The sequence below is a fragment of the Callospermophilus lateralis genome, chromosome 11 (genome assembly GCF_048772815.1).
Source record: "Callospermophilus lateralis isolate mCalLat2 chromosome 11, mCalLat2.hap1, whole genome shotgun sequence".
Lineage (NCBI taxonomy): Eukaryota > Metazoa > Chordata > Mammalia > Rodentia > Sciuridae > Callospermophilus > Callospermophilus lateralis.
Genome location: NC_135315.1, coordinates 87922773 through 87944933, shown reverse-complemented (window position 1 = coordinate 87944933; position 22161 = coordinate 87922773). Strand labels below are relative to the sequence as shown.

Here is a 22161-nt window from a genome sequence, read left to right as displayed (position 1 = left end):
GAAAGCTGGGGATGTGGTTCAATCCCTGCTATCAAACAAACAATAACAACAACAAATCCATGAAAGAAAAACCTGATAACGTAGACTGTATTAAATTACTCTGTAAAAAAAATCATATTAAGGAAATGAAAAGATAAGTCAAAGACTGGGGGAAACTTTGGAAAGTATATGTCTAAAACAAACTTGTGTACAAAATATAGTAAGACTCAACAATAAGACAACATAATGGGTAAAGATCTGAAAAGACATCTGACAAGAAAGATATGAGATGGCAAGGAAGCAAAGAAATGATTCTTAGCATCACCTGTCATGAGGAAAGCACAAACTAAGACCCCAAGGTGCACTGCACACCTACTAAGCTGCTAAGGTCTTTACTAAGTAGAGTATCAACCATGAGGATGATGAGCAGCCACAGGTACTCTTGTGCATTGCTGGTAGAGCACACAACAGCTCACCACTATCAAAAAACTGGCTATTTTCCTCAAAGTTAGACATGGTGTCACCACCATGTTCCTAAAAATATAGACAACTGCCTCAAAAATGTATATATAGGTCACAGCATGCAATTACATACAGTATTTCTATTCACAATGGCCCAATACCTTAAGCAATCAGGATGCACACTTCAATGGGTGAACAAACAGCATAACTGCTATGAATCCATGCCACGGAGGCCCTGGTGTCTCTGAGCTCCCCCAGGTCTCTACTCTAATCTGGTCTCTGGACCCCCTTACCTTTGCACACCTCACAGAGGGAAAAGTGAATTCTGAGTAGAAACACCTGTATATGCAGCTGATAAACTCAGGCTCAGTATGCGGTTGCTGCTCATGGAAAGACATTAAAAAGTTCTGGATGTGGATGGTAAACTCAGAAAAATGCAAGCGCAACAACCCAGGCCTGCATCTTTGTCCATAGGAGCTTCCTGGGGAATAGACAAACATGGAGGAACTCCAGGATCCCTACAGAACCACATCTAGGGGAGAACCTGGAGGCGACTGCCATTAGGGCCCCTGTGACCCACCTCTGATGAGCTTAGAGGACATTATCCTACAGCTTCAAACCCCCATCCCAACTTTTAATTTCATCTCTTTCCACAGGTTGCAAATGCATCCTCTGAGCTTGGATTCTGTTGCTTGATTAGCTTATTTAGTGTTGCAGAGAGAGTTGTGCCACTACCTAGTCCTGATGCACAACCTCTGAAATTCACTCTAGTTATTCAACATAGATTCGCATATTTCAGCTAAAATAGAGCACATCATCCCATGTTTTGATCGAAAAGGATGGTGCCATGGTTTGAATATTTTCCACCCATATTTTTTGTCCCCAAAGCCCTGGAGCCCAGAAAGTCCAGGGCTGAACAAACCACCCCTCATATACTCTTTCAGCTCCCCTCTTGCCATCCACACTTTGGAACAGACAAAATATCTCTTTTAATCTCAGCAGGGAGAGTCCCTCAGGAATGTACAGTAGATGATACTCCCACTTGGTCATGGTGTCTCACCTGTGCCCACTGGGCCCAGCTGGCCCTTCAAGGGAGTGAGCACAGAACAAGCTGGGAGCCACACCCATAAGAGTGGTGCAAGACAAAGTCAGATGGGTGGAAGGGAAGGGGGCTGGCTGTCAGTATACTGAGAGTAGATACCTTTCCCCATAGGGGCTGAGCACAGGGACTAAGGAGAGACCTCCTGCCTCCATCCAGATGACCTCTAGACACTGCACAGTTACCCCTTCCCAGGAGGTCCTTTCCTACCTAGTCAAGGGTCAGATTCAGGCACTTTAGTCCATTTTCCTCAAAATGGACATGATGAAGTCAGATGATGAAGTTCCAGGGTTCTAGAAATTTCAGGACTGAACCCACTGCCTGTCCAGCATAGGAAGCAAAAGGACCTTGAGGTCATCACTCAGTCCCTGTCTCTAATTGACCAGCTCCTCACAGGCTTCACCCTACTAAAACTCTAGACCCTCCCATTTTCAGGAAAGGCCACAGGCTGAGGCTGGGATGAGCCCAGGGTTCTGAATGTTTCCTGAGAGGGCTGAGAGCTGCCACATCCTATAGCAGCCTAAAACACAGTAGTCACTCCCTCTTCCCTGACTCTGGGAGAGACTTCCTGGTGGGGTCACAGGGGCCCAGTGCAGTTGTAGAAAGCAGGAAGATAGCTTTCCCCGAACTCCACACACCCTGATGAGCTCAGGGAACCTGGGAGGCCAGGACTAGTGCCCTCCTCTTCCTCCAGGCTTGAGGATTACCTGGGGCATGCCAGGACATAGGTGAGAAGTGTGATGGCCTCCCAGAGGCTGGACTCTGAGGCTCCTTGTAGGGTGTTGACACAGTCCTGGGTCAGCTATGGTCTCAGAAAACAGGTTCAGCACTCACTCCAGGGCAAGCAGAGATCCTGTCTCCAAATAGTCACATTCTGAGCTACTGAGTTAGGATTTCAACATATGCACTGTGAGCCTGGAGTTAGCCCATCACACAGATTGGGCTCATTCCTCTCCAAACACTGGGCCACTGTGAGAAGTTACATGATCCAAGCCATGTGAAAATTGCTTAATCTATATCAACATGGTAAGGCCATTTTGAATTATGCCAATACTGTGGGGAGATTTTAATCAATACCAATCCAATAAGGCAAATTTAATCTATACCAAACCAGTAAGGCCACTTAATCAATACAAATCTGGTAAGGCAACTTTAATCTATAATTGAATCTGTAATCCTGTGAGGACTTTTTAATCAACACCAGTCCAGGGAGGATAATCCCATTGACACGAGTCCTTTCATCAAGACAAAGTGGGGAGGACATTTCCCCTGTACGTGGTTGAACTGTTCTGCTCTAACTTCTCAGGATAATACCAACATATGTCCAATTACTATGTGACAATTAGGAATAAAATGACATAATTTTATAAGTTAAATTTAAAAAACTCACTTAGGATGTTAAAAAAAGACAAACTTGGGATGGGGTAGTGCCTCAGTGGTAGAGTGCTTGCCTAGCATGCATGAGGCACTGGGTTCGATCATCAACATCACATTTAAAAAAATGTTAAATAAACACAATAAATGTATTGTGTCCATCTGCAACTAAAGATCTGGGGAAGAAAAACAGACTTAAGGGGAAACAATCCTCCCCAAAATAGGAAAGAGAATCTCAGATAACAGCAGTGGACTTGACTGCTGCCACCCTCTAAAAAATGAGTCAGAGTTACCTGCCTTCTACACTGTCAGCAGGTACACAGAGGGTCCCTAAGCAAAGGAGACAGGACTGGCCACACCCTGGCTAGCTCATAGCTGGTGAGGTTGCTGTGCTTAGCCAGGCCTGCCTATGAAACCTCCTCCCCAAGCATTTTTTTTTCCTGGTCCAAAGGACAGGCTGGGTGGGGTTCCTTTCACAGGGAGTACTCAGGGACCACATATTCTTATGCAATGGTTGTGCTTTGCAAAGAGTGGGTCTCTCTGATTTGCTGTAGTCCACAATGTGGAATAATTCTCCTCCTCCTCCTCCTCCTCCTCCTCCTCCTCCTCCTCCTCCTCCTCCTCCTCCTCCTCCTCCTTTCACAGGGAGTACTCAGGGACCCCATATTATTATGCAATGGTTGTGCTTTGCAAAGGGTGGGTCTCTCTGATTTGCTGTAGTCCACAATGTGGAATAATTCTCCTCCTCCTCCTCCTCCTCCTCCTCCTCCTCCTCCTCCTCCTCCTCCTTTCACAGGGAGTACTCAGGGACCCCATATTCTTATGCAATGGTTGTGCTTTGCAAAGAGTGGGTCTCTCTGACTTGCTGTAGTCCACAATGTGGAATAATTCTCCTCCTCCTCCTCCTCCTCCTCCTCCTCCTCCTCCTCCTTCTAATCCTCTTCCACTCCTCCTCCTCCTCCTCCTCCTCCTCCACTCCTCCTCCTCCTCCTCCACTCCTCCTCCACTCCTCCTCCACTCCACCTCCTCCTCCTCCTCCACTCCTCCTCCTCCTCCACTCCTCCTCCTCCACTCCTCCTCCTCCTCCACTCCTCCTCCTCCTCCACTCCTCCTCCTCCTCCTCCACTCCTCCTCCTCCTCCACTCCTCCTCCTCCTCCTCCACTCCTCCTCCTCCACTCCTCCTCCTCCACTCCTCCTCCTCCACTCCTCCTCCTCCTCCTCCACTCCTCCTCCTCCACTCCTCCTCCTCCTCCTCCACTCCTCCTCCTCCTCCTCCACTCCTCCTCCTCCTCCTCCACTCCTCCTCCTCCTCCTCCACTCCTCCTCCTCCTCCTCCACTCCTCCTCCTCCTCCTCCACTCCTCCTCCTCCTCCACTCCTCCTCCTCCACTCCTCCTCCTCCTCCACTCCTCCTCCTCCACTCCTCCTCCTCCTCCTCCACTCCTCCTCCACTCCTCCTCCACTCCTCCTCCACTCCTCCTCCTCCTCCACTCCTCCTCTTCCACTCCTCCTCCTCCACTCCTCCTCCTCCTCCACTCCTGCTCCTCCTCCTCCTCCACTCCTGCTCCTCCTCCTCCTCCACTCCTCCACTCCTCCTCCTCCTCCTCCACTCCTCCTCCTCCTCCACTCCTCCTTTTTTTTATCTTCTCTTTCTCTTACTGTTCCTCCTACTTCTCTTCTGTTCCTTCTATCCTATGGCTTTTTACCTTTCTTTCCTCCTCTTCCTTGTCTTCCTCCCCTGCCTCCTCCTTTCCCTCCACCTCATTCATTTTCTCTTACAGGTGAAATAAGAGGAAGAATCCATTGTGCTTTATTTCTATGACTGTGGACACCAGACATTACTCTGGGATTGCTTCTGCCAGTTCACCTCTTTTTTGACCTCTGGTTGCTTCCATAAGGAGCTGTGCCAGGCACACTAATGAAACTGGCATTGTCAGTGCTCAGCGCTGCAGGATAATCAGAGGAATGACATTCTTCTTGGGGATAAGGCCTTCCAGTGGCTTCTTCAGGTCTTACTCCCAAGATCTGAGCCTGGTGGGTTTCCCGATGGCCATACTTTCAAGGAACCAAGGTGCCCATCACTGCTCTTGAGAGGCCTCTGGCCTCACACCACTTACTGGCAATGTCCTTAGCATAGAAGGGCCTATTTTTAGTGGTTGAGGATTTGACATGTCCCTGAGACCACAGATCCTGGGCACTTTAGTCCATTTTCCTCAAAATGGACATGATGAAGTCAGATGATGAAGTTCCAGGGTTCTAGAAATTTCAGGACTGAACCCACTGCCTGTCCAGCATAGGAAGCAAAAGGACCTTGAGGTCATCACTCACATTCCCCTGCATCTATTGTACCGCCACCTCAGACAGACTGGTCTTGTTTCCACAGAGCAACCTCTACAGTGAAGATGGCTTTGGGTTGGCAACACACAGCACAATATACTGTCCTGTCCTTCTGTCTTCCATGTTTCTCTCAGCTCCTAAGTCATGTGTCTCCATTCCACATCCCTGCCCCATGAGGGCCTGGGTGGCCCTCAGGGACTTCTCTTAGGAAAGCAGGCATCCATGATGTCCAAATCTCTTCAACTCCCCAGAGTCCTATGAAATAGCCATCAGCCACATGAAATTGTTTTCATTCTAAATAATTAAAACCAAAAGTCTCTTTCTAAGTCTCCCCAGCCACAATTCACAAGCTTAATGGCCACATGGGACAGACACTATCCAGGAAACCAAAGCATGCTGAGCTAACTCTGCCCAAGACCCTGAAAAGACAAACTCTAAAAATTGTCATTTCCTCTGACAAAATATTTGACCCTTACCCCGAGATGAGGTTTGTGGCTCTCCATCACTGCCACTGAGCTCCTGAGGGTGCACAGATTTTGCACATTCATAAATAAGTGGTTGACAAAACAAAATGTCACAATGACTCATTCTCAGAAATTCAGCTTAATGAAAAAATTTTCATAGACTGATGTCTGAGAATTTAAGCATATTCATAGATTTACTACTACTTTAAAGGGGATCCTTTAGACATTTTTTAAAAATTCTGAAAGGTATTTAAATGTGCTTGTGTCACTCTAGAATTTTGAAATTCAAAAAGGACTTGAGATATGCTTAAAGATCTAAGGTCAAACAGATCATATTGTTGGAACTGAATTCTCACTCAGTGGAAATGGAAAGTCAGGACATTCAGTATTGGGGGGTGGAGTGTCATCCTCTTGCACTTGAGCTGACCAAAGTCAGAGGTACTCAGCATGTGCACAAATATTAGCCTCAGGGTGCAGAGCCTAGGGGCTCAGGCTGTAATTCAAAAGGCTGCTGACAGCCCATATAATCATATATGATGCAAAATTCTAGGCAGAATTGGGGAGAAGTCACTTTGAGTAATCTTAGAGTGTGGAAGATGAGATGGAGTTCCATTACACTAACCAGAATGGGACAGGACAAGAGCTACTCAGAGCTCCCAGATGACACTTTGGGGTATCCATCTTCAGGGAAGTTTCCAAGAGGGGCTGTCCTCAGGATTGATCTGGAAAGCCAGGAAGAGATGCTGAGGGCAGGAGAAGAGGTGAGGACAATTCAGGTACAAAACTGGGGGAGGGATTATGGAGAGTCAGAGACAGGTGGTCAGAATGGTCAAGCTGCCACTGCACTTTGCTCCATATTATATGGGAAGATCTCCCAGTAGACAGGCAGGATAGCCACCTACATGTTGGGTAGGTAGCCCCAACACAGGGCTTGCCAGAGTCTGACAACCAGTGTGGTCAGGGCTGGTACCCTCTGAGGCTTCTCTCTGAGCTTGCAGATGGCCTCCCTCCCTATGTCCTTATACTGGTACCTCTGGGAATCTGTGCCCAGTTTTCTCACCTAAGGACGCTGATTGCATCTGAATGGAGCCACCAGAAATCGTCATTAAATTTAATAATCACTAAAAAAAAAAAACCCTGTCTCCAAATACGGGCATATTATGAGCTACTCAGTTAGGACTTCAAAGTAAGTATTATGAGGGGCTAGGAATCAACCCTTCACACGCACAGGGCTCATTCCACTTCAAACAAAAGGCTACTGCAAGAAGTTATGTGATCCTATCCCTGTGAAGACAGCTTAATCAATACCAATGTAGAAAGATCATTTTTATATATACAATCCTGTGAGGACAGTTTAATCAATATGAATCCTGTGAGGCCACATTAATCTAAACCAATCCTATAACGACACCTTAATCTTTACAAATCCAATAAGGACATGTTAATCTATGCCAATCTAGTAAGGCCACTTTAATTTGTCCCAATCCTTTGAGGACTTTTTAATCAACAACAGTCCTGTGAGGACAGTTCCATCTACATGAGTCCCTTCACCAAGGCAAAGAGTGGAGGTCTTTGACCCTGTACATGTTGATTGAACTCTACTGCTCTAACTTCTTAGGATAACACCAACATATGTCCAATTACTATGGGATAATTAGTAATAATAATGCTTTTACAAACTAAATTTTAAAACATTAAGAAAAACACAGACATGAGGGGGAAAAATCCTCCTCAGGATAGGAAAGAAAGTAGCAGTGGCCTTGATTGATGCTACCCTCTAAAAATTTTGAGTTGAGGGCATGGACCTGCTAAACTGCCCAGTAGCTCCTCAGATGGTCCCTAAATGAAGGATCCAGGTCTAGCACTACACCCTGGCTGGCTCATGGCTGGTGGAGGGTGCTGTGCCTAGCTAGGCCTGGTCATTCTGCTTTGCTTTTCTGGTCCAAAAGGCTGGATGGGGCTGCTTCCACAGGGAGCACTCAGGAACCTCATGTTCTTATTCAATGGTGGTGCCTCCCAACTATCAGGTCTCCCTGACTTGCTTTCCCCCACAATGTTCTCTTTTGTTAAAACATTAATTCTCAAAATAATTATCTTTACTTAAAAGGAAAAATGCAATTTTGGGGAAAAAATAAATTTTGAGGGAACTGTGTCCTGGCAAAGCAGCTGGAGTTTCACCATGGTGCTGGAGGTCTGTGTGGACTTTCATTCTTACCTCCTTCTCTACCTCTTTAGAGTATTCTGTTTGAGAAGAATGAGGAAGCTGCTTTCACCAGTTTCACACTTGCTTCCTGTTGGTGGAAATGTAAATTGGCACAATCATAATGGGAAGCAGTATGGAGGTTCCTCAAGAAATTTAAAAAAAGGCCTATTATACGACCCAGCATTCCCACTTATGCTCAAGTCAAAACATGTTACCTGCCTTAAATATACACAACTTTTACTTGTGATTTACACATGAATTAAGCTGGAGAACAGGAAGTTGGTAGAGAAGCAATAAAACAATGCATGATTGGAATACTTCCATGCAGAAATCTCTGAACAGCAATGAAGGAGGAGAAGGTCCTGCTGCTTTTAGACCTTCCAGGTGTCTTGTCCCTCATCCTGAGACCTGGTGGAGAACTCCTCTGTTTCTGGAAAAAAAAAAAACTCAGGTCCCAGGCATTGATGGATGCCTGCAGCTTTGGTTCAGCTGGAAGCCAACTTTGAGTCTTTGGGAGTCTTAATGAAGATACCAAAGTCAGAAAAAAAAAAAAACTTCCCAGATGGTCTTCTGTCTAAGTATTTTTGGAAATGTAAGGAGATAAAAATCTGAGCTCTGTATAACACTGGACTGGATTCTGGGAAATATCACCCAAAGGAGATGCAGTAACCCAACCTAGAAACAGCAAGGCCAATGTGTTCCATTCTCAAGTCTGACATCTCTTCTGAGATAATGTCCCTTCTTCCTTAAGAAACAAATAATATCCTTTTCTTTACTGTCTTTTCAATACTTTGGTCATTAAGTCACACTTACATGGTGGCAGATAGCATTGCAACGGAATAGAAAAAATGTTTTAGTCAGCTTTTTTGCTACTGTGATTAAAGGAACTGAACAACACAATTATAGAAGAGGAAAACCTTATTCAGAAGCTCATGGTTTTGGAGGTCTTAACTCATAGAAGGCTGGCTCCATTTCCCAGGAGGAAAAGTGAAGCTGAACATCATGATGGGAGAGTGTGGCAGAGCAAAGCAGCTCACATCATGGTCATCAGATAGCCAAGAGACAGACTCCACTTTCCAGATATAAATATAGACACTAAATCCGTTCCCTAATTCCCACCCCTACCAGTTCAGTTATCACTCAGTTAATCCCTAGCAGGGGATAAAATCATTGATTAAGACTCTTACCACCCAATCACTTCTGAACCTTCTTGCATTGTTCCACATGTGAGCTGGGAGACACCTCACACCCAAACCACAACAAAAGACGAATGACAAGCACCTGGTGATGAGGTGATAAATTATTCTTGGGAATTAAACTATTTCACTTATACGTGATGCTTGAGGCAGCAAACCTCCAAGGAATTTACCTAAATAAAAGAATCCATGAATACAAATGACCATACAGTCAACCTGAGTTGAGTCAGGCACTACAGAGAAGTTTAATCTCATTTAATCTTCATATCAACCTCAAGGTGAAGGGAGTATCAATAAATTCATTTTCAACATGGGAGAAGAGGGCCAAGAGGAAATTAAGAAATGAAAATGTGATCCCACAGAGGTCACCATTAGCAAAGCACATACTAAGGCTAATAGAGAGTGTCATTTTGATATCTTCTGTCTCCCTTCATTCAGGAAAAGCAAATCTGGAGGTAGCACATGAGGGCCTCTGAGGCATGGGATAGTTGCTCTCTGCTCTGAATGATGGGAAAATTGTCAGGCTCAGCATAACCTGAACAAGATATCCATCACCTCCCATCTCACTTTCTTTTATAAACCCATGAAACAAAAAGTATCTGCTGTCTGTGTGGAGGAGACAGAATCAACCAGGAGACTACTGCCAAAGTCCAGATAAGAGATGGCAGAGGTGGTGCTTATGTGAAGAGTTTTCTTATGAGGAGAGATGAGATGTCATTCTGTGGGTTTGGACTTCAAGGACTGCTGGCTTATGTTGGACTCAAGAATAAAGTTTGAAACTTGCTAGATTTGGATGCCTATTTGAAAGCCAGAGAAGTACTGAGTAAGAAGGCAGGTATGGAACACTGAGGTAGAGGTGAGATATTCTGATGTAAACTTGAGAGGGATTAGCACATCTCTGGTACTTAAAGGCCCAGAGTGGAAGAGAGTGAAAGAGATGATTTGGAAAGAGTGTTGATTTTAAAAAGTGTGTTTTTAAAAACTGTATAGGAAAAAAGTAGGAGAGTATTGTGGAAAAGCTAATTGAAGAACAAAGTTGTTTTTACAGGAGTGAATGAATTATAGGAGTGTACTGTATTGCTCAGTGCAGGTAGTAGAATTGCCCAAAGATTTTGATAGGTCATATGATTTGCAATGACCTTAGGCAAATTATGTTAATTGACAGAAATAATCAGGATTGTTTTTCAGCTTTTCTAATGCTTTTCTTGACTTTCAAATATTTTGAGTTGGCCATAGTAGCTTTTCCTGTTTCGATTTTATGGCCCCATTTAATTTTCAGAACATTTTCTAAATCTCAAAATATGCTAACCATTGGAGGGTGTTAACATTGAACAATGAGGAAATAAAGGAAGGATTATATATTCCTTCCTGTGATAAATCTTTTACTATAGTGAGACAATTGTATCGCTAATTATGTAGTATATAACCCGAGTTTAAAAGAATGTTGGCAAAGAATATACTAGGGTTACAACAATTAAAATTCAGTTTCCTAATATGTCCCAAGCAACTCTATTTTTATTGTACGTATTATTTTTTTCCTGCCTCATTTGAGAAATGGGCTTGGAGTACTTGTGTTTCCATTTACTAAACCACAAGTATGACACTGAGTCCATTCTCTTTGACATTACCTGGTCCTGTAGACTGATTTCTTCCCACAAAAATTCATATATTGAAGCCCTAATCCCCAAATTAAACTTTTATTTTTGTGATAAGTTCTATAAGGAAGTAATTAAGGTTAAATGAGGTTATATAAATGGGGGCTTCGATATGGTAGGATTGATGTCCTCATCAAGCCCTCCCTGTAGTTGTGGAAGAGAGCCTTTCCAAAAACCCAAAAGAAAATTGATCTTGGACTTTTCACACTTTAGAACTATGAAGAAATAAATTTTCTATTCCTTGAGCCACCTAGTCTATGATATTTTATTTTATGGTAACTGAAAAAGGCTAGAATACCTGGGAATAAGATGAAGTAGTTACGGTCTCACCTGCAACTCACTCCAACATGTGTTAGGTATTTTAGCTTGAGTCTTACTGTGTTAATGTGGTAATGTAACCATTCAAATATCTATTAGCTTATATTTGTTGTGCATGTGTTACGTGACAGACACATTTCTAGATATTAGATATACAGAGGTGAAATAAAATCCACATGCAGCCTATTTTGCAGTGCACATAGAAAACAAATAAGGAAATGCAAACAATAATTTCATTTAGGTCACGTGTAGAGGTACCTACAGAAATAAAATTTCAACCCTCGATTTTGATTTTGTTCTTTTAATTGCTCCCAATAATTCTTCCATGCCTGAGGAACATTTTCCACAAATTGTTGCTCAAATGCTCAGATGTTAACTCCAATAAACATAATGGCCAAAGTCTCCATCCTCAGAATCATACTTCCTCAAATTCTTTTCACTTTCCTATGTAATTAGTCAAGATTCAAGATTTTATATATATACATATATATATTGTGTGTGTGTGTGTGTGTGTGTATATATATATATATATATATATATATATATATATATATATATAGTGTCTGTATGTAGTGTTTTTAGAAATTTCATTCAGAAAATGAAAGCATATCTTTGTCTCCCTTAAGAAGTAGGCATGCTTCCCTATTTTATATAATTATAAACATATATTTAGTCAGCTCTTTGGTAGTCAGAAAGCAAAGCAGGCGGAAGTTTTAGAATCACTTCTGGAAAATCCACTCAACCCATGGAGGGTTCATGTTGTCATTATTTTTATTTGGACTTCATTTTGCTGATTGTGCTTTAACTCCTCTCATTCAGGTTATACATTTATATGTGATAAGAAGAGCTTCATTTAGAATCTTGGAACCGGTAGTGTAACCCCTTCCTGAAACAATAGTATTAAAAATAAATGCTTTTTCAAAATAAAGGAACATAATAGCCATCATGTATACACAGTTGACCTGTTTATATATGAAATTTTCACATTGTCTATTGATATTGTACACAAGGTAGAAAAGAAACAAGCAACACCATTGTGCTCAAGCTAATGGATGAAGACAGCATCTCTCATGCTTCTAGACAGACAAAGGACAGGAAAATGTTAATTGCTTCCAAGCAAAGAGTAGGAGATGATCTCCCAGGATAATCAACTAGGCGTCCTAAATTTGCCGGGGAAAAGACGACTGAGACTGATTATCACATGTCTCACAGGAATATTTCTCTCAAACAAGCCATATTGTGTGGATATGTAGGTACTAGAAAGCAGAAGAGGGGAAGAAACTACATACAGGAGAGATTGAAAATCTTGCAATAAGAGAAGGGATTTGCTTTCCTGTTCGGAACTCTGCTTCAGAGCTGAAGTGAAGACATCCATGCCCCAATTCCACAGAATCCAGCCAAACATCACAGCAACTGTAAGGCTTCCAAAACTTCAGCAAGCCATTGCAATCTTGAGTTTATTAAAATTGACTCAGGGTGGATATAGTGCCCTGGCAACCCCTAAGAGGGTTCTGGTGTGATCACGTGATTGTCTTCCTTCTAAGTTGAGTGACTGAGTTAACCCCAGGCAGGCCTGCCTAGTTAGATTGAACAGCTTCTTTCCTTGAAAGGGACCCTGGAAGAAGAATGAGCCCTCTATCTCCTGGAATTGGCCATTTCCCTTTTTAAAGTCCTCTCATTTACTTTTCCCAGATATCTCTGCTCCCAACTAGAACAGATACCCAATGAGTGAAGAGAGTCCACCAGTTAACAGCAGCATTTAGAGAAGAAGGATAATATGTATCCAATGAATTAAAGACAAAGATGGGAAGAAAACCAGGTTGGTGTTTGGCAGATAATAGCTGCATGACAAATGGCTATGGATTACTAATCCAATAACCTCTTTCTTTTACAAACCAAATGTACTTGCAGCTTGAAAACTGATTTCTGCACTCAAGCGTCCATCTCAACTGGAACCAAGAAGGTTCAAGAATGGAACCAAGAAGGTTCAAGAATGGTGATAGTTGAGTAAAGGACATATCCCCCTACTTCACATCCATTTCTTCTTTGGGCCAATAATTGACTCTTGATTTATATACTTTACTACACACATCGACATGGGCCCAAGAGTATCCAATCTCCAAAACTAAAGCACCCCATAATATAAAAAATATTTAATCACATCCAATTTTTATGAAGAAAAATCGAGATTTTATTCTTTTAGTTATTGAAGAGAGGAGTAATTCTTTACTCTTGAAACTTCTATATAATTCTCCCAGGATTTGGGGATATAGCCGTGCCAGTTACTTGCAGAAGATGTCCATATTTCACAACATATGCCTTAAGGGGAACTGAAATTAGCCTAAATATTAAGAGCCTTTATGTGGTTTGAGGCCTGGCATTTTGTACTTTGCTTTTGCATCCAGTTTAGGTATCATAAACCATTATAAACATTGGGGAGGATGACCAATATAATTAAATTTGAGAAAGAGTTTCCACTATAAGCTTTGATTTGAGGACACTTGAGAATTTTTAAATAATTCCACTTTGGTTAAAATTTTCCATTTTGAGTTTTTGCCCAAAGGTAATTTCTTTGTTTTTGTTTGCTTTGGAAAAAAATGAGGGAATTTAACAGTTTGAGGGTTTCAATATATTTATTTATGATTAATTTTGATGAATACTTTTATAAATTATATTCTAAATGATGTAAATTTTCTGAATTTAAAATTACAAACTTGGAAAGTGAAATGATCATTAGAAAATTTTAAACTAGACTAAATAATTGTAATGAACATTTGAATTAAGAAGAATGATCATACACACCCACACATGCATAATTTTATATTAAATGTAAAGAATTTGGGTCAAATAAATTTCAGCTCACACTCTGTCTTGTACCTACAAAAATCTGAAGAATGTACCCTCCTGAATTTAATTAGAATTCCATAAGAGAAAACTCAACCTTATTCTGTCAATTCCCCTATCTCATTATATTAGAGTAAGGAAAAAAAATCTGTTCCCCTTGAATATTAGTTTTTGATTTTTGTTTAAAAAACAAAAACAAAAACCTGTCCTCCCTGCATGTTTCCACCAATGTAAATTTCAGTAGTGGAGATAAGGGTTTTAATGAATCTAAAGATGTCAGTTCCTATATACAAGGATCCTGTATTTTGTCATCCCTATATTACCATAAGGAAAAGCAGATTACTACTAACAAATAAACTCCAATAATTTTTCTTATACACATCAGAAAAACAAATTTCCAGGGCACACTGCCTCCCCAAAATCTGAAAAAGCCGGGGATTCAGAGAGTCCCAACAGAGACTTTGTTGCCCAAGATCTGAAGCAGAGGTCACTATAGCCATAAACTGATGGAAAGATTTCAGTAGCAACTTTGAGAAACTGCTGGAGGCTTAGTGTGAACTATCAGGAGATGATTAACTCCTGGGAGCTGCAGCCTGAAGGTTTGGGGTTGTACCTCTATGTTTTCTATGAGGTTCTCATGGTAAATATCCAAGAAGATCCCTTCATGGCTCTGACAGGAAAATATTTTGAAAAATCCTTGTGAAATTACCCTAGAGTGTTCTCCATAACAGTCTACTCTTCAGGGACTGGAAGGGCAGGGGGTTGGTTAGAACAGAACAGAAAAGAAAAATGGAAAAACTGTCTTTGCCACAAAATCTCAGGTAGAAGAGGAGCACAGTCTATTCAGCCCCTTTAGCATTCCTATTTCACTTTAGAGAAGAAAAAAATAGTGTGAAGGTCAGATTTCATGGATATGGACACACTCATGACTGGCACTTAGTTTTGAGATTAAGGATTCATTACCATCACAGCAACAGAGCTCTAGTATAGTGGGCTATAACTTAAGTGATTGAAAGATCCAGACTCCCTGAACAAGAATATTCAAGAGGTCAAAATCAAGACAGGATACGAAGGTAAGAACCAAGGAGTAACTTAAACTCCTTGCATGGTCAGTGAACAAACCTTCAATAAATTCCAAGCCTGAGACAGACTAGCAACAATTTTCACACTATCTGCCTTATGTACTTTGATGAACAATACATCATTCAATAAAAAAGTGTATAATAAGGATTAAGACAAGAAATAAATAACAGTGTGAAGAGAAGAAGCAAGTAGCAGAATCAGATTCAAATATATCAAAGGCTCTAGTATAAAAGGCAGACAACAGAAATGCAAAAACAGACAGAGCATGGAGATGTGAACTCAGCAATTGTTACGGTTTGGATGTGAGGTGTCCTCCAAAAGCTAATGTGTGAGACAATGCAAAAAGGAAATGATTGGGATATGAGAGCCTTAACCCAATCCATGGATTAATTCCATTGATGGGATTAACTGGGTGGTAACTGAAGGCAGGTAGGGAATGGATGGAGGAGGCAGGTCCCTGGGGACATGTCTGTGGGATATTATTTTGTATCTGGCTACCGACATTCCTCTCTGCTTTCATCATGTGAGCTACTACTACACTCTGCCACACTCTTGCTATGATGTCCTGCCTCACCTCAAGACCCGAGGAACGAAGCCAGCTGTCCCTGGACTGAGAGCTCTGAGACAGTGAGCCCCCAAATCCACTAGTTGTTCTTGTAAGATCTTTTGCTCATAGCTGCAAAACTGCTGACTAAATCAGATCTCAAAAATTCTCCCTCTGTCTCTCTATTTCTTATATATAACAGAGATTAACTCCAGCAGCTAGATACTATATCAAAAACTTTTCACCCACATATATCCACCTCAAACTACAGAAAACAAGACAAAGAGAAAATCTTGAAAGGAGTCTAATGGAAGAAATACTGCACCTATGGAGAACAAAGTTAAGAATTATAGGGACTGGAGTATAGTTAAGAATTATAGCTCACTGGGGTATAGAACACATGCCTAGCATATCTGAGGCCTTGGGTTTGACCCTCAGCATAACTAAAAAAAAAAAAAAAAAAAAACAGACGAATTATTTGAACTTATTTCTTCTTTCCTATAAATTATATGCAAGCAAATGAAGAGTACAATGAAACATCTAAAGTGTTGCAAGAAAAAAATCCAAATTAGAATTTCATATCTATAGTTAAACAAAAACTTCCCACTGTGTACAGTGACTTTCTTCAAAATATTAAATAATGGATTAGGATTTTAAAAAAAAAACAATACTTTTACATCAAAGAAGCTATATGTACCACTCATAGGATGTATGAAAATGATACTTTATATCTGAGATTTTATATCTGAGATTTTCCTGGTAAACACCCACAAACCTGACTTAATCAAAGGAATATAGCAAGAAAATACCAGTTAATTGGCATTTTGAAATAATGTTTGTATTATGAACTCTTAAGAATGTATAGATCTGTACCATTGAATATAGTTACTTCTGGCCACATATGATCATTGAATGCTTGAAATGTGACTAGTATGAGTTAAGGAGGACTATACATGCAAAATAAACAACAGGTACCAAAGAATTAAAATAAAAGGAGGGATACAATTAGTCATTAAACACCGATTATGTACTGAAATAATGATTTTTATATTTGAGTCAAAATACATTATTAAAATTAAATTTGTTGATTTTTATTTTTTACTTTAAAATGTTTAATCAGCACATAAAACTATATATATATTCAGGTATGCAAAACGATTGTATGTATGTATGTATACACACGTATATGTGCACATATCATGTATCATGTATTGATCACCATGGTCAAATTAATTAATATAGCCATTACCACTCATAGTTACTATGATTTCCAGCATTTTATATGTAGTAATTGGAACATTTCAAATTACATATGGTCCATGTTCTATCATAGACCATATCTATTTGATTATTTTTTTTTACCATGTTCATCGGATCTTTATAGAAATCTCATAAAACATCAATCATTATAAATGTAAAAAAATATCAATACCTTAAGCATACCATATTCAAACTGTGGATAACCAAATATAAAGAAAAATAAATTGAAAGAAGTTCTATTTAAAGAAAAAAACACCTTAGCTCTTTGGGAGCAAGCATGGAATTTATCAGACATTGGTAAGAAACCTTACGAATAAAAAAATGCAGCAAAATATTTAAAGCATTGAAATATAAAAACCACCCACTTAAAATTCTGTATTCAGTAAAATTATCCTTCAAATGTGAAGGAGAGATAGAGATTTTGTCAACAATAATTGAGGTATTCTTTGACAGTATATCTGCCCTGCAAGAAGGATTAAAAGGAATGCCTCAGAGGAAAAGAAAATAACACAGCTCAGAAAACAGATCTACATATAGACATGAGTATTAGATGAAGAATAAGTGAAAGCAAAATGCAAAAACAAATTTTTTTCCTATTTTTTAATTAGTCTAACACCATTGTGCTAATACTAATTAGCTGTATTTAATTTACATCTATACAATTATACATTTTGCTCTCCAGCCCACATGAAACACCAGCCAAATCAAACCACCTTCTGCACCATAAAATACACCTTAACGAACAAATAGAAATTACAATGCCTAATCTCAGATCACAATGAATAAACTAGAAACTGACAATAGGAAGATAGTGAAAAGCCCTGAATATTGAAAAGGTAAAAAAAAAAAAAAAAAAAAAAAAAAAAAACAACTTCTGAAGTGACAAATGAGACAAGTAAGAAATTTAAAAGCATTTCAAAATAATCTATAAAAATTTGTGGGGAACATTAAAAAAAGCAGAAAATTGATAATGTTGAATGCATATATTTAAGAAGAAAGATCTGAAATAACCTAAGCTTTTCACTTAGGAAACCAGAAAAAGGAAAGCACACTAAATCTTAAATAAACGGAAAAAAAGAAATAATTAAAATTAGAGCAGAACTCGATGAAATTGAGAACAGGATACCAAAAGAGAAAATGAATAAAAAAAGATGGTATTTTGAAAAGATAAAATTGGTAAGAATCTAATCAAGGTAGCTAAAAGGGGGGGGAGAGAGAAGGAGAGGAATCATCAGAGGCCATTCCTAAATATTCTCTGAATGTTAGAAGGATAATAAAGTAATATTATGAATAGCTATATAATGAGAAATTTGAAAACCTAGATGAAAAATTTCTTGGAAGACAAAATCTACCAAAATGCCTACTACAAAAATAAGTAGATGATATGAATGGTACTGTATATATTAAAGAAATTGCATGAATACCAAAGGGTTATTGTATTTTAAAGTTAAAAACAATATATTTCTCCATTTTTCCCATGTCTAACCCCTCTCCGCTATGGATCAGCATCCACTTACCAGAATATTCTGCCTTTGGTTTTTAGGGATTGACTTATTTCATTTAGCATGATATTGTCCAACTCCATCCATTTACATGCAAATGCCATAATTTTTTTTCTCTTTTAATGTTGAGTAACTTAAATTGTTCAGGCTGGGGATATTGCTCAGTCTTTGAATGAAAGAGGTAGAAATGATACCTCATCACATTCTATGGGGACACACAATAGAGGCCAAGATCCTGCAAACTAAGAAACTGCATAGACATCTATCTTTCTCACAGGTGCCACAGGATAATTTTATCTTTGAAATTATCTAATCTTGGTCAGAATGGCATATCCTATTCATGAGACCCTTATGTGATAATTGAATCAAGTTTATGAAAAAAAAATTCCTTCATGTTCTCAGAATAATAAACTAAATGAGGTAAAGGAAAATGCAAAAGACAGGGAAAGAAAATGATGAAATGGATAGATGAAACAAGGAGGAAAATATTAAAATTATTTCTAGCAAAATTAGTTATTACATTAATTATTCAATGGCTAAGTTCAAAGCCAAATAAGATATACTTTAACTTGTGAGGAAAAATCCTGATAAAAAACTAGACTTGAAATATTTGGATTAAATTTTAATCATATGATGAAAAACCTGCTTATGTGTATAAGCACATGTAAATCAAGACCTGACAGGTTACATTTTTCAGGGGTTCTTTTTGTCTTCCCTTCATATTTTTTGCTGGTTCCTCCTGAACTTAGTACTAGCTACCCTACGTTTTCTTACATCAGGATCCGGAAGCCTAACTTTCAGATACCTCAACCATAAATATATTGGCTTTTGAGAAAAGCAATTTTCACAAGAAAGACAAAAACAATCTTTTAGATTTGTCAATAACAAGAACAACTACAAAAAGCAAAAACTCACTATAAGAACGTTCAAGACTTGGAGTGGGGGTGGGGGGCTTGGGTTGTGGCTCAGCTGTAGAGCGCTCACCTGGCACGTGCTAGGCCCTGGGTTCCATCTTAGGCAATGCATAAAAATAAATAAAATAAAGGTATTTTGTGCAGAGCAGCACACCCCAGAAACTCACCCTCAATGTCTTTTTCTTTTAAAGTCTTCTCCCACAAACGCGAAGAATGGAATCCTCAGGCCAGATGGAGCAAGTATTTGTTGAAGATCAATGTAGAAGACTCTCAGTTCAACAAACTGCGTGAGGATGCGTCTTCTTTTCTGCCGCCATCGTCTTCTTCGCCGCCGCCGTCTACCTCTTCCCTGCCGCCGCCGTCGTCGTCGTCTTCTTTTCCGCCGCCATCTTCGTCGTCGTCTTCTTCTTCTCCTCCTCCGCCTTCTTCTTCTTCTTCTTCTTCTTCTTCTTCTTCTTCTTCTTCTTCTTCTTCTTCTTCTTCTTCTTCTTCTTCTTCTTCTTCTTCTTCTTCTTCGCCGCAGCCGCCTTCAGTTATCTTCTGCGAAGTGTGCCTAGCAAGAGGCCTTATATAGCCCTCCGATTACTGTGATTGGCTCAAAGTTATGCTAATTAGGGTTTGAAAAATGTACCAATGCTATTGGTCCAGACTTTGGCCAATCAGATTTGGAAATGATCTAATGCTATTGGTCAATTCTTTTTTCCCACCATTCATTCATGTCTGCCCCACTTCCATTTTCTCAATGGAGGTTGAGTAGTGGGAAATTGAGGTTGTGGGCCCAGCTGCAGTTATGCATGGCATGGGCTTTTGCAGCAGGCCTCCCTGCTGTGCCAAGGCCTGGCTGCTGCAGATGACAGGTCTGACAGGTCAGGGAGCCTTGACTCCCTAGGCACTGGCTCCAGGCAGCAGCAGGGCTGCTGAAACTCTGACCCACCCAGGCCAACACCCCACCTCTCTTGCTTCTTGGCAGGGATCAGTAGACAGGCTGTGTGACTTTGTAGCCAGGGCCATCAGTGCTTAAATACACAAATAAGATAGACTTTAATTGCAGGGGGAAATCCTGATAAAACTGGATTTAAAATATTTGGAGGGCTGGGGATTGGCTCAAGCGGTAGCCCGCTTGCCTGGCATGCGTGCGGCCCGGGTTCGATCCTCAGCACCACGTACAAACACAGATGTTGTGTCCGCCAAGTACTAAAAAAAAATAAGTGTTAAAAAATTCTCTCTCTCTCTCCCTCTCTCTCTCTCACTCTTTCTTTAAAAAAAATAAATATTTGGATTAAATTTTAATGATATGATTAGGTGTATAAGCACATGTAAATCAAGACCTGACATGTCTTGCAGAAAATGATCAACAACACTGGGGACAAAGCCAGGCACAGTATTGGTACTCAATAAATTTGAGCTATTGGGTATGCATGTGTATCTGGAATGTTTTCCCACTAGAGGAGAATGTTACAGTCAGCTCTTGCAGTGTAACAAGACAACTTAAATTTTCAAGGCTGAAAACAACAAACTTTATCATCTTACATTATTGCTTCTCATAATTTAGTGGGTCCAGAATTCAGGTAAGGCACAGCTAGACAGTTCTGCCCCATGTGACATTGGTGGGATTCAGATAAGGCATAGCTAGACAGTTCTGTCCCATGTGGCATTGGTGGAGTTCACTCACTGCCCTCAGCTGGTGGGACCTTCCAGGTCCCACTGGGCTAGAAACTCCAGGAGGCTCCCTCACTTGCCTGACCCCATGGTGTGTTTCCATGTGGTTGCCCCTACTTCATGGATGTCTCATCGTTCAGTCATGGTGTGAGTTTCTTCACAGCATGACCTTGGCTTCCAGAAAGATGGTGGGAAGGGCCAACCCTGTTCAGAATGAGGCCCCAAACTGGCAATTTGTCAATTCTGCTGCATTCTGTTGCCCAGGAAGCCACTTGATCCAAAGTGCCAGAAGATGTAGCCCACCACTCCCTGGGTGGAGTACTGAGTGTGTTAAAGAGGAAGTCATCAACTGTGAGTGTCTTTGAAAGCCACATCCCACAGAGAGGATCCAGAACTTTCCTGACTATCCAAATGCTCCAACCTATCATGCCTCTAGCTCTTGGAACAAGCCTTTCTCTCCCCCTGCCTCGCTTGGCCTGACTAACTTTCTCCTCACTCTCCCTGGTCCTGATTCAACCACCCCTGCCTCTGGCAAGGCTTCTCTGTTCCCCTAGGTTGACTTGGTGCTCAATAGCTACTTCTCAAACATCCTGTCCTCTCTTCCTGAAGTAAGGTTAGCACTCCTGTCAGTAATTATAAGTCTGGTACCTGGAACCTTTCAAACATGGAAGACATGGAGTACAGGGTCATCTGTGAAGGACTTCATTCCCAGATCCTGATTCAGGGCCCAACACCATAGAAATAGACCACAGATGTCATCATCAAGAGTGTTGACTCTTGTGTTCTAGCCTCACCTTGGTCCCTTCCTCCTGGTATGGGCTGGAGGTTGCAGATTCCCGAGGAAGCAACTTCTGGGATGGACAATGTTCAGGACATTTAGTGGGATGGGAGGGAGGAAAAGGATTGGGGCTGGAGGCTGAGGATGTCACTCAATGGCCGAGTGCTTTCCATGTGCATGAGGCCCTGGGTTCTGTACCTAACAGCAGGACCCCCCAAAAAAGCAAGTATCATAGTGAGAGAGACTGGGCTGTGATAAACCTGAACAAAGCCATTAGCCAACCCTGTGAGGACTCTGAAGATGGGCCATCACTCGGATTGTGGCCAGGGTCTGTGTTATTATTACCAGGCTTTACCAGTCTTTGGAGGCCTGCTGTTTTGAAAGAAGATGTAGCCTTGAGCAGAGGGGACACTTCAGTGGAAGCCAGTGCCTGGTGCGCGCTGGAGCTGAAAATGTCTCTCTGACACCATGAGTTCAGGGGAATATGTCC

General features: G+C 40.8%; 1 protein-coding gene across 1 annotated transcript in view; it reads right to left on the bottom strand.

Moving 5' to 3' along the window:
* Positions 1-19623, bottom strand: part of LOC143410656 (A-kinase anchor protein 9-like) — a 75822-nt gene extending 56199 nt beyond the window's left edge. The window contains 1 exon segment of the mRNA XM_076871460.1: positions 19577-19623. Coding sequence (XP_076727575.1) covers positions 19577-19623 — 47 coding nt within the window.
* Between the last annotated feature and the right edge of the window lie 2538 nt (positions 19624-22161).